General features: G+C 58.5%; 2 protein-coding genes across 2 annotated transcripts in view; one reads left to right on the top strand and one right to left on the bottom strand.

The window, feature by feature from the left end:
* Positions 1-1,938: 1,938 nt before the first annotated feature.
* GALK1 (galactokinase 1) lies at positions 1,939-7,595 on the top strand. Its single transcript, XM_075440761.1, has 8 exons — positions 1,939-2,112; positions 3,680-3,869; positions 4,209-4,328; positions 4,855-4,990; positions 5,408-5,589; positions 5,825-5,975; positions 6,490-6,652; positions 7,404-7,595. The coding sequence occupies exons 1-8, from the start codon at positions 1,945-1,947 to the stop codon at positions 7,473-7,475; spliced, it is 1,182 nt and encodes a 393-aa protein (XP_075296876.1). The 5' UTR covers positions 1,939-1,944; the 3' UTR covers positions 7,476-7,595.
* Positions 7,596-7,916: 321 nt separating this feature from the next.
* Positions 7,917-11,764, bottom strand: part of ITGB4 (integrin subunit beta 4) — a 31,660-nt gene continuing 27,812 nt past the window's right edge. The window contains exons 39-41 of the mRNA XM_075440762.1: positions 11,431-11,595; positions 10,865-10,981; positions 7,917-10,254 (exon numbers count right to left, since the gene is read on the bottom strand). Coding sequence (XP_075296877.1) covers positions 10,112-10,254; positions 10,865-10,981; positions 11,431-11,595 — 425 coding nt within the window. The 3' untranslated portion in view covers positions 7,917-10,111. The remainder of the gene's footprint in view (positions 10,255-10,864; positions 10,982-11,430; positions 11,596-11,764) is intronic.

Below are 11,764 nucleotides of genomic sequence, written 5' to 3'. Positions count from 1 at the left end.
CGTCCCGCAGCACCCCGCCTGCGGGGGGGGGGAGGGTCAGCACCCACGGGTGCCCCAGCCCTGGGGAGGGGTGTGGGAGGGGGGCACCCATGGGGACAGCCCTGTGCACAGCCCGGGGGGGGTACCCCAGCGGGACGCGACCCCCCCTCAGCGCAGCGGGCAGAAACTCGGGTAAACTTCCCCAAAGCCGAGCCCGGGGGCGGCAGCAAACACCCGGCCCCGCCCCGGGAGCCCCCGGCCCGGCCGAGCCGGCGCAGCGCGGGGCCAGGCTGCCGGAGGAGGGGGGGTACCGGCTGCCGGAGGAGGGGGGGACCGGTACCTGGTGGGGGGGGGGGGGGGCCAGGTTCACCTTTAAGGGCGCTCAGCAGCGGCTCCTTCCGCGCCATGGGCTCGGCCCCCGGCCCGGGGGCTCCCGCGCCGGCTGCGGGCGGGAACCGGGAACCGGGAACGCGGAACGGGCCCCGCCCCGGGAGCGCAGCAGCCCGGCCCCGCGGGGGGGGGGGGAACCTCCCGGCTCACACCCACCCGCGGGCGCGGGCCCGACCGGCACCGCCCCAGGGGCACGGACCCTCCCCCCCCGTCTCCACACCTGCCCCGGCCCCGCTCACTGACTGCGCACCGGCGTACCGGTACGCACCCGCGCGTACCCCCCAGCGCAGGCGGGCGCTGCCGTCTGCAGGCGCAGCACGGGCACCGGCGGTGTGTGCGGGTGCGTCGGTGCGTGAGACACGCACGGCGATGGGCACGGGCAGCAGGGACACGGGTGGGTGGCTGTGTACAGCTGTGTGTCCGGGTGTTAGGACAGCGCGGGGGGGGGGGGGGGAATGTGAGGATGGATAGGGATGTGGATATGGGTATGGATATGAATATGGATGTGGGTACGGATATGGATGTGGGTATGGATGTGAATGTGGGTATGGATGTGGATATAGATGTGGGTATGGATGTGATTATGGATATGGGTATGGATATGGATATAGATGTGGGTATGGATGTGATTATGGATATGGGTATGGATATGGATATAGATGTGGGTATGGATGTGATTATGGATATGGGTATGGATATGGATATAGATGATGTGGGTATGGATGTGTTTATGGATATGAGTATGGATATGGATATAGATGTGGGTATGGATATAGATGTGGGTATGGATGTGATTATGGATATGGGTATGGATATGGATATAGATGTGGGTATGGATGTGATTATGGATATGGGTAGGGATATAGATGATGTGGGTATGGATGTGATTATGGATATGAGTATGGATATGGATATAGATGTGGGTGTGGATATAGATGTGGGTATGGACGTGATTATGGATATGAGTATGGATATGGATATAGATGTGGGTATGGATGTGATTATGGATATGGGTATGGATATGGATATAGATGATGTGGGTATGGATGTGATTATGGATATGGGTATGGATATGGATATAGATGTGGGTATGGATATGGATATAGATGTGGGTATGGATGTGATTACGGATATGGGTATGGATATGGATATAGATGTGGGTATGGATGTGATTATGGATATGGGTATGGGTATGGATATAGATGATGTGGGTATGGATGTGTTTATGGATATGAGTATGGATATGGATATAGATGTGGGTATGGATATGGATATGGATGTGGATATGGATACTTTCCAGTACGAAGCCCCGGGCGCTGGCACCGCCGTGGGTACCCACGGGCGGGGCTGTGTATAGGCGTGACTCTGCCCTGCCTATAGATCCGCTCGCGCTCGGGGGGCGTTTCCGTGGGAAGGGGCTGCGCGGACCGGGAAGGGCCCCCCCCCAGCTCCGCCGCCACCCCTTAGTGCCGCGAGTTCGAGCCCGGCTGCCGGCGGTGCGGGACCGGGGGCGGAGCGGGACCGGGGGCGGTGCGGAGCGGAGCCCCGGGCGGTTCGGGGCGGAGCGGAGCGGCCATGGCGGAGGCGGCGGCGGAGCCCGGCTCGGCCCCGCTGCTGGCGGCCGCCCGCCGGGCTCACGGAGAGGCTTTCGGGGGGGCGGCGGTGCTGGCGGCTTGGGCCCCCGGCCGGGTCAACCTCATCGGCGAGCACACCGACTACAACGGCGGCTTCGTGCTGCCCATGGTAAGGGCCGTGCTCCGCCGCCTCGGCCCCGCGATCCCTCCGTGTCAGCCTGCGGGGTCCGTCCCCGTCCCCCCCAAGCCCCCGGGGGTCCCCGGCCGCCGTCTTCCCCCTCCTGTCCCGGGATGTCCGCCCCGGGTTCCTTTGCCCGGGACCTTGCGCGGTCCCCCGGGATCCCCCTTCCACCATTCTCCCCCCCGGGATCCGCCGCCCAGGACCCTGCGGGATCCCCGGGGATGCCCCCACCGCTCCCGGGACCGCCGGAGCTCGGAGCAGGACCCGGGGCACGGGGGGCAGCACCCGCAGACCGGCTCCTGACTCGCTGCAGGGGGGATGGGCACAAACTGAAGCAGAGGAAGTTCCGTCTGAACACGAGGAAGAACTTCTTCCCTCTGAGGGTGACGGAGCCCTGGCCCAGGCTGCCCAGGGAGGCTGTGGAGTCTCCTTCTCTGGAGATATTCAAGACCTGCCTGGACAAGGTCCTCTACAGCCTGCTCTGGGTGACCCTGCTTCGGCAGGGGGTTGGACTGGGTGATCCACAGAGGTCCCTTCCAACCCCGACCATTCTGTGATTCTGTGGGATGTCATTCCCCCTCCCCGACCGCCCCTTCGAGGAGCTGAAGCCTCTGCTCTGCAACCCCGTCAAACCATTTTCCGTTCGTGGGGAGTGGGTTCGAAGCAGCTGGGGCTTCCTGCCCTCCTTTGGCTCAGCGGGGAAGCCCCCGCTCAGTCACAAATCAAACGTGCAGCTAATTATCTTGAGGCCGAGGAGCGTGGGAGCAGGTCAGCTGAATTCTCCTGCGGGCAAGAGAACTTCCCGAAGCCTCTCACATCCTTGTCGTGGGTTTCCACTCCCCCGGAGCCCAGCAGCCAGCACCCCAGCGCTGAGCTGGGCTGGGCGGTCACAAATCTCGGTGCTAAGACTGACCCTAAGTGGCATTAAACAGCCAGAAATCTTGATGCTGTGACGAGCTGGAGCATGCGGCGGGGGCTGGCGGCTCCGTGCAGACGAAGTTAGGGGTAACACGGGTCAGGTGCTGCCAGCTGGGGGTTGAAGCAGCCACAGCTGTCCCCTGCCACCAGTGGGGAAGCTCCAAGCGAGGATGATGAGGGGACTGGAACATCTCCCCTACGAGGAGAGGTTGAGGGAACTGGGCTTGTTCAGCCTGAAGAAGAGAAGGCTGCGAGGGGACCTTATAAATGCTTATAAATATCTGAAGGGTGGGTGTCAGGAGGATGGGGCCAAGCTCTTTTCAGTGGTGCCCAGCGACAGGACAAGGGGCAATGGGCACAAACTGAGGCACAGGAAGTTCCGTCTGAACATGAGGAAGAACTTCTTCCCTCTGAGGGTGACGGAGCACTGGAACAGGCTGCCCAGGGAGGCTGTGGAGTCTCCTTCTCTGGAGATATTCCAGACCCGCCTGGACAAGGTCCTGTGCAGCCTGCTGTGGGTGACCCTGCTTGGGCAGGGGGTTGGGCTGGGTGACCCACAGAGGTCCCTTCTAACCCCTACTATTCTGTGATTCTGTGATGCTGTGGGGTCTGAGCTCACCTCCCCCCCCCCTCCCAGGCCCTGCAGCTGGGGACGGTGCTGGTGGGATCCCCCACGCAGGACGGGACCATCTCCATCCTCACCACCTCGCCGGAGGCGGATGAGCCCCACCGCGTGCAGTTCCCGGCTCCCCGCCAAGGCAGCCCTCTGAGCCCGGGGCAGCCTCGCTGGGCCAACTACGTCAAGGGCGTCATCCAGCACTACCGGGGTAAGGCACAGGCTGCCGGGCGGGTCAGAGCCCTCCTCACGCGGGGCCGGTGCTCGGCACCCAGCCTTTGGTGTGCTCCAGGGGCTCTTCCAGTGCCGGCGCAATCCCACAGCTGCTGCCGGGACCAGGCTCCAGCAGAGATGCTTTCGGCTTCAAAGACCCCTGTGTTTGGGGGGGGGGGGGGGGGGATATGCTTGGGTCACGCTCTGCCGTGGGTCACCCTGCATTTTAAAATGGGATGTTGGACAGGGGCTCCTCTGGAGCTGGTTCCCCATGAGCTGTGGGGCAGGGCAGCCCTGCCGGGGCTCACGGCCCCCCTCCTCCCGTCTCTTTTTGCAGGTGGTCCCGTGCCGGGCTTCAGCGCCGTGATAGCCAGTGACATCCCCCTGGGTGGGGGTCTCTCCAGCTCAGCCGCGCTGGAGGTGGCTGCTTACACCTTCCTCCAGCAGCTCTGCCCTGGTAAGGTGACAGCCGGTCCTGGCCCCTGGCACCTCCATTCTCGGGACAAAGCTGGGATGAGAGGGATGCCCTTAGCAAGATCCCACAGCCCTCGGGGAAACGCTGCTGTAGAGAGGGTCACAGCCCCACGCCGCAGCCGGACCTGGCACTGCTGTGGGTGCAGGGCTCTTCTGGCTCACCCAGCCTGATCTGCCCATGCCTCTGAAGCCCACGGACCACTCCTGGGGCTGGCTTGGGGGATGAGAGGATCTTCCCTTGGAAGCATCTTCTCCCCGCCCTCATGACTCCAAAAAATGGAGAAATCTGAGACATCAGTGTCAAATTAATCACATTTAGGTGGATGTGGGGACCCACGCTGGCGCAGATGCCGTGCACTGGTGCAGCCACAAGCCCCGGCAGCTGATGTTTCAGCAGAATCCCATTCCATGGGAAAGCAACCTTTTACCTTCGTGTTTGCTCCCCCTGCTCCAGGGCAAGGAGCAAAGGTCCCAAAGCTGCTAACCTGCGTCTCTCTGCTCTGGCACAGACAACGGTGATGTGGTAGCCAAGGCCCTGGTGTGCCAGAAAGCAGAGCACACGTTTGCCGGCATGCCCTGCGGGATCATGGACCAGTTCATATCCGTGATGGGCAAGGAAGGCCACGCGTTGCTCATCGACTGCAGGTCAGGGCTGAGCACCGAGCTCGCTGCGCTGTGCCCACCTCCTTGGGAAGGTGGGGATGAGCTCGTCCCGTGGCCATGAAATAAATGCAGGAGCGCAGGGAGTTCAGCCCTGAACCCAGCCCAAAATCTCAGGGGGGGGGGGACGGAGCTGGGGCTCCCTACGTTTTAATTCCTGTGTCTTCATTTCTCCTCCTGCATCCTTTCTGCTGCTTGCCTGGGCTGTCTGTCCCACAAAGTCGCTAAGGTCAATTGTGGGACTAATAATTGGGAGTGAAATGCTCGAGTGAAATCCTAAGCCGTGCAGACTTTGCCTCTGTGGAGGCAGGAGCTGCCTGCCACGTGGCCTCACCCGGATGGCCGAGGGCCGGAGCAGGCAGGGGCGATGGGCACACGGTCCCCAATGAGCTCTCGCTGCAGGTCCCTGGAGACCGTCCTGGTCCCTCTGACCGATGCCAGCTTGGCCGTCCTGATCACCAACTCCAACGTGCGGCACACGCTGACGGGCAGCGAGTACCCCACGCGCCGACGGCAGTGCGAGCAGGCGGCGGCGGCGCTCGGCAAGGCCAGCCTGCGAGATGCCACCATGGCTGAGCTGGAAGGTGGGGACGGTCCCTCCCTCGGCTCTGGCCGCTCCACGGGGCAGCAGGAGCTCAGTGCCCCATGGCACGGGCTGAGACTGCGGGGCAACACCCGGGGTGGATGGGTGGATGCATGCGCTGGGACAGGAGCGTGCCATGAGTGGAGAAGCGGGGTTGCAGGACGCGGCTGTGCTCGCTCCCAGCAGCTTCCTGCAGCCCCGAGCAGCTTTGCTAGAGGATGTCCATATCTCTGCAGCGGCCAGGAGCCGGCTGGGCGAGGAGGTGTACCGGCGGGCCAGGCACGTCATCGGTGAGATAGCCCGGACAGCCCAGGCAGCACAAGCACTGCAGGACATGGACTACAAGACATTTGGGAGGCTGATGGTGGAGAGTCACAACTCCCTCAGGTGAGGATGTACCAGCCCTCGGCAGGGCAGGCTGTGTCACAGAATCACAGAATCACAGAATGGTCGGGGTTGGAAGGGACCTCTGTGGGTCATCTAGTCCAACCCCCCTGCCAAAGCAGGTTCACCTACAGCAGGCTGCACAGGAGGGTTCCCTTGCCCATGGGTGCAGCACCGGCGGCAGCCAAGCCGTGTCCTGCCCGGTGTCTCTCACGGCTCAGCCTGCCGGGGAGTTTTAGGACACGCCTGACAGGCTTCTGCACCGGGGTTTGCTGGGACAAGGCAGCCAGTCACGCATGTTACAGACGTGTGCTGCTTACAGCAGCACCCAGTGGGTCCCCGTGCTGCAGCCCTGCTCACGTATACGTGCACTTCCAGGGAGAGAGCTGGCCCGGGATCTGCGGCATCCTGCATTGCTGCAGTTTGCTACAGCCGTGGGTGCACCCAGAGGGGTGTTCCAGCCGTTTGCGGTGGCCGGCGTGTGGGGCAGGGCTGACCATGGGTCTCCTGTCTCCAGGGATGACTATGAAGTGAGCTGCCCGGAGCTGGACGAGCTGGTAGCCGCAGCCCTGGAGGTCGATGGGGTTTATGGCAGCAGGATGACCGGGGGAGGCTTTGGAGGCTGCACGGTGACGCTGCTGGAGGCCGGGGCTGCGGGGAGAGCCCAGCACCACATCCAGGTACATGGCAGAAGAGTGCCAAGAGCCTGACTTTAAGATCCCAAGGAAACACTCGGGGGCATGGCCTGGGGACACTGTTGAAGCTGCTCTCCTGAGGCACTTGGGGTTAGCGTAGCCCGTGCAGTGCCGCGCAGGGATAGCCCCAAGTCTGTCGATGCTGCTGAGCTCCTGCAGGCGTTTCAACACCGTGCTGGTCACAGAGCACTGCCAAAAGTCCTTACTGCATTGAGAAAGTGAGTGAAAGGGTGCTGGGTGAGCTTCAGGAAAGCTGAATCTATCTAGGGAAAAATAATCCAGGCCGAGCTTAGACAATGCTGAGCTCAGCACGGGCAGTTACAGCCCAGGAAAGATGTCAGTGCTGTCATCAATGTTCTCTAAATCAGCAGCTCAGCGAGCACTGGTAGCTGAAAACCCCAGCAAAATGGGGGTGTCAGGAGACAGGGGCAGTGAATGAGGCAGAGCCTCCTTTTGCTGCTATGTGAGATCATGGTGCGCCCCATAAATGGGGGGGGGGATAAAGAAGGGGCAGAAGAAGGTGTCTGAAGTGAGGAGAGACCCAAAGGGCTGTGCTTCTGCTGTCTGATGTGAAGCTGGGGCAGAGGGAACGTCACCACGAGTTATAAAGGGGTGGATGGGTGAGTGTGGACCCAACCCTCAAATCCTTCAGAATAAGAACCAGCAACCACTGGATGAGGTAGGAGAAAAACGGAGCCGAGGAAGCACTGGTCTTACTGCTCCTCTTGTCTCCTAGGAGAAATACAGCGGCACAGCCACCTTCTACCTCACCAAACCCTCCGGAGGGGCCAGGGTGCTGCCCCTGTAGAGGAGCGACCACCTCGCCTGGGCTGGGATCACCTCCTCCGAGAGGCAGCTGCTTTCCTCGCTTCACAAGGGAATCAAGTTGTCTGCGTCATTTACTTAATAAATGCAAAACATTTGCACAGTTCTGCACCCACCTGAGCGGAGCTCTGACACCAAAGTCACTGGGGACCTGTCCTCAGAGGAGACTGGTTGAACTCCAGTTTGCACTGGTGTGATGAGCCATTACCAGGGCCATGGGGTCCGGCAGTGCCTCCGGAGCTGCAGTTGCAGGAGGGGATGGTGGTGTAGGGGCAGTAGGCACTGATGCTTGGCAGAAGCCCTTGCCTGGGTCTCTGCTTCTGGCACGCGTCCTTCATCTGCTGCTGCTGCAGATGAAGGGCGTTGGGGCGCGATGCTTTTTTCTTTTTTTTTAAAAGAAAAAGGAAGAGGCAGACTGTACAGAAAACATTTATTGAGTGCAATAGGAAGCCATCTGATCAAAGACCCACTGTTGGAGCGGGCTGCTGGATCTGCCTTGGAGAGGCTGAATCACCACCAGCCTTAAAGACCAGATGAAAATCAAGAAGTGACGCTGTTCTAGTGCGAGGCATCGGTTAGGTGCGCAGCTGCCTTGTGCATGGGGATGCCGTGACGCCCTGGAGAGCAGCAGCTGACGGGCTGTGCTCTTCTCTTGGGTAACACAACAGCCTGGGTTAAAATGCTTGGAAGTGGGGCTCCCTTTTGAGGCTGTATTCAGTGTTTTGCCCTGGACCACAAAGTACTTGCTCTGGAAATGTAAGTGCCTCTTGAAGGCACAGTAAAACCACCGGGACAGTGAAGTATCTCTTGACCCAAGTTCAAAACTGACCTAGCTCCAGCTGCAGTCCTGGAGACTCCAGTGGACTTTACTCACCGCTGTGCATCTTTGGCTCAAACGCCTACAACTCCTCCCACTCAAACAAACAGCCTGGAGAGGAGACGGAGCTCTCGGTGGTGACGGCGCTGGAAAGTCTTCCTTCAAGTCCAAAATAGAAAAGAAAATGAAAGAACAAAAAAGTCAAGGTCCAGCGTCAGATCAAATCAGGCAGGCGACGCTGCCAAGGAGCCCAGGCAGGTGCTGTTTTGGTTGGAAGCTCTAATCCCGAATGGTGGCAGCTGCTGCTTCGGGCAGGCTCCTCGCCTGCTCCCGTGCAGCTGAAGCAAGCCAGGGAAACACGCTGTTCAGCAAGACAAGGAACCCGATTGTTCTCGTTGGCAGAGGGCAGCGAGACGCCAGGCACCGTGCCCAGAGCCACAAAACGGGGCCCAGCAAGGTCTCAGCTCAGCCCTGCACCCAGCACCGTCCAAGGACAGCTAAAGCTGGGGGCTGACGGAGGCTCAGGGGCTTGCTCAAGCTGATGAGACAACCTGCTGTGCCCAGGTTTGCTCTTCCCTTGTTTTTACTGAGCCATCACAGGTCCCTTTGTGGACATTACTCTTCGGCAAAAGGGCTTTAAAAGGTATCCAACATCACCTGCCCAAAAATCTCATGCTCTCCACATCAGCCCTGTAAGAACCCCCGGCACCGTTCCCTTCTCCAGGCACCGCTGCCTGCGCCATTCCCACCCCTCGCCCCCAGGCAGCTCCCAGCCCTTCTGAGCGCGTCCTGCGGCTGGAGGATGCTGTGCAGTGAGCAGCTCTGGCTGCTTGCAGCCTTCTGCTGGAGTCTCCGGTGCTGGAGGGTGTAAGGCCCAAGGCAGAGCCCACCAGCTCATCAACAGGCCTTCCACAGGGTTTTGTGGCTTTTGGATCAGGCCCTTAACTCCTTTCTTCCAGTTCTTCTTGTTTCTCAGCAGCCACAGTCCCAGTGCAGCCTCCACATTCAGCATAGATCTCATCCACCTCCATTTTTTTTATAAAATAATAAAATACATTTATATATATTTTTATATAGACTACGAAAACTGTACAGTATTATATGCAAAAAAAAAATGCATCAAAGGCCATCATGAGTAATGCCATACAAATGAAAGGCTCTGCTTTGCTATCGTGGTACCAATGTTAGCAGCGAAGGACAGACACAAACAGGTGCAGTAAGAAAGCACAGGTTACCCCAAACCCCTACCCTGCGGCTCTTGTATAAAAAACCCGAACAGAACAAAATAACCATCTCCAGTGGACAGGCAGGCTGCCAGAGAGCCTGGAGCAAAGATGGAAACGGTGACCCTCTATGAATCAGGATGGTGCCAGCTGGGATCCTCTCAAAACTGAGGACCTGAGAATAAATCATTCTGTTCCGTTTGTCTGGGGAGGCTGGAGCCGTCGAGACACCCGAATTTCAGCAGGTGTGTTTGGATGGACTGGCACTGAAGAATGGTGTTGGAGTGAGCGGTGACTGTTCATGGAAGACATCCCTGTGGACTCTGTAGAGCTTAGTCTCTGCAGAGCCAGATAGGAGGGAACAAGGCCTGAAGGATGACCACACACCTGATGACCCAACCGTTGCAGAACTTTGAGTGCACTGGGCTCCAAAAGACCAGAGCTTGAAGTGCCATGGAGGGTCTCTCCCCACAGGAGGAGCTCCCCAGGCACCGCAGCAGCGTCTGGATGAAGCACGCTTGTATCGTTCCACAAAACCCTGCCATCTGAATGTCCCACTGGCGGGCAGCCTGCCCTGGCTCAGGCCTCGTAGAACTGCCTCTCCATCTGCTTGGTGAGGGTCCCGCTGGACGTCACGGTCCGGCTCACAAACTCTTTGGTGACCTGTTTGGTGAGGGTGCTGCTGGCGGTCTCCACTCGCTGGGTCGTCAGCAGCATGCCGTCTGCAACGAGAGGCTCGGTGGTCAGGACACCGCACTGAGTACGGGGTCACAAGGAGGAGGATCTGCTCTACCTGAGGATTCCTGGTAGAGGTTTCCCCTCAAATACCACTTTAATTGATGGAAAACCTCTCCAGATCAAGTGATTCAGTACTTTGCTATGTCAGTCAATACGATGGACTTCCTAACAGCTCCCAAACTCTTTGTATTGCAGTGTGAGCCCACGAGTCCTTGAACTCAAGAGGGACAACGTGGGACAACTACACTGATGTAATTAAAGACAGTTGTCACACTTCTGTGTTTTTTCCAGCTCTGAAGAAATTTAACCTTGCAGGAAGAGTTATGATCTGGTCCTTAGTGATAGTCCTGGTGGACTTTGAAAACTCAGCATTCCCTCTGGTGACCGAGCAGCACCCAGGGAAATGACTGCAGCTGCCTCTGGGACAGAGCATGGACAGGGTGTAGGAACGGGTCTGGTCCTCTTCATCCATCCCACTGGATCGACCCTCCCTCCCTGGCTTTGACACTTGAGGTAAAAGCACCCTCAGACCTTTGGACAAGCAGGGTTACCCTTTGCTTTCCAAGGGTTTCAAAGCAGACAGCGAGCCCCTACCTGTGAAGTGGGGTTCCAGAGAGGAATGGCTGATGCTGGTCTTGGTGGTGTATTCGGTGGGGAAGTTGTACACTTCCTCTCTCATGTACTGCTGTCCTCCAAACTGGGAGAAAGTGCCTAGGGAGAAGGAAAAGGGATGAGTCAGCCTGGAAACAACAAGGAGCTTCCAACTGCTCAACCCTGCACAGTGAGCACCAACAGTCAGCTCAGGAGGTTTCTCTTGCTGACATCAGAGCCAGGTTTAGGAGGAACTGGGAGGACTGCGAAGGTCTTACACCTGTGCAGTGTAAGAAGCTGCCTCCAGGTATGTGTACAACCAGGCATAAGACAGAAGTTTCATAATAAATTAAATGCTGGCAGGTTCTCATGAGTCTCCATCACTCAGTGTGCATCAGGACTGGGACAGTGCTCACAAGGCACAGCATTGTCATCATGGAAGACAATGTCTCCATGTTTTTCATGGAAAATGGAGTCACCACCAGAGCTGGAAAGGGACTCCAGCAGTTGTGTTGCCTGCTCTGAGAGGTCTCTTATCTTTGCACCTCCACAAAGACATGGTACCGTACCTCCATCCTGAGATTCGATGGTGATGATGCCTTCTCTCTCTGGCCCAAAGCCTTGGGTGGTCTTGGCTTGCACTTTGAACTTGTATGGGACATTCTCACTCAGGTGGGGCACAGTCAGGGTGGTTTCTGGATTGTCTCCTTCAACATAGATATTCCTGGGCTCCCCTAATCCACACAGACATACCAGGGGTGAAGACAGACAGAAGTGACTGCCACATTCCCCCCAACTCTGGCTGCTGTCTTGGCTTTCCCTACACTTAATGCCACCCACAGACTGTATGATCACACCCAGTTCTACCAAGGGTTAAGGCAACTCTATCTTAGTACAGTGGTG

This window comes from Opisthocomus hoazin, chromosome 21, assembly GCF_030867145.1.
Source record: "Opisthocomus hoazin isolate bOpiHoa1 chromosome 21, bOpiHoa1.hap1, whole genome shotgun sequence".
In the NCBI taxonomy this organism is placed as follows: Eukaryota; Metazoa; Chordata; class Aves; order Opisthocomiformes; family Opisthocomidae; genus Opisthocomus; species Opisthocomus hoazin.
The sequence above is the reverse complement of the archived record's forward strand: the minus strand, read 5'-3'. Positions and strand labels throughout refer to the sequence as shown.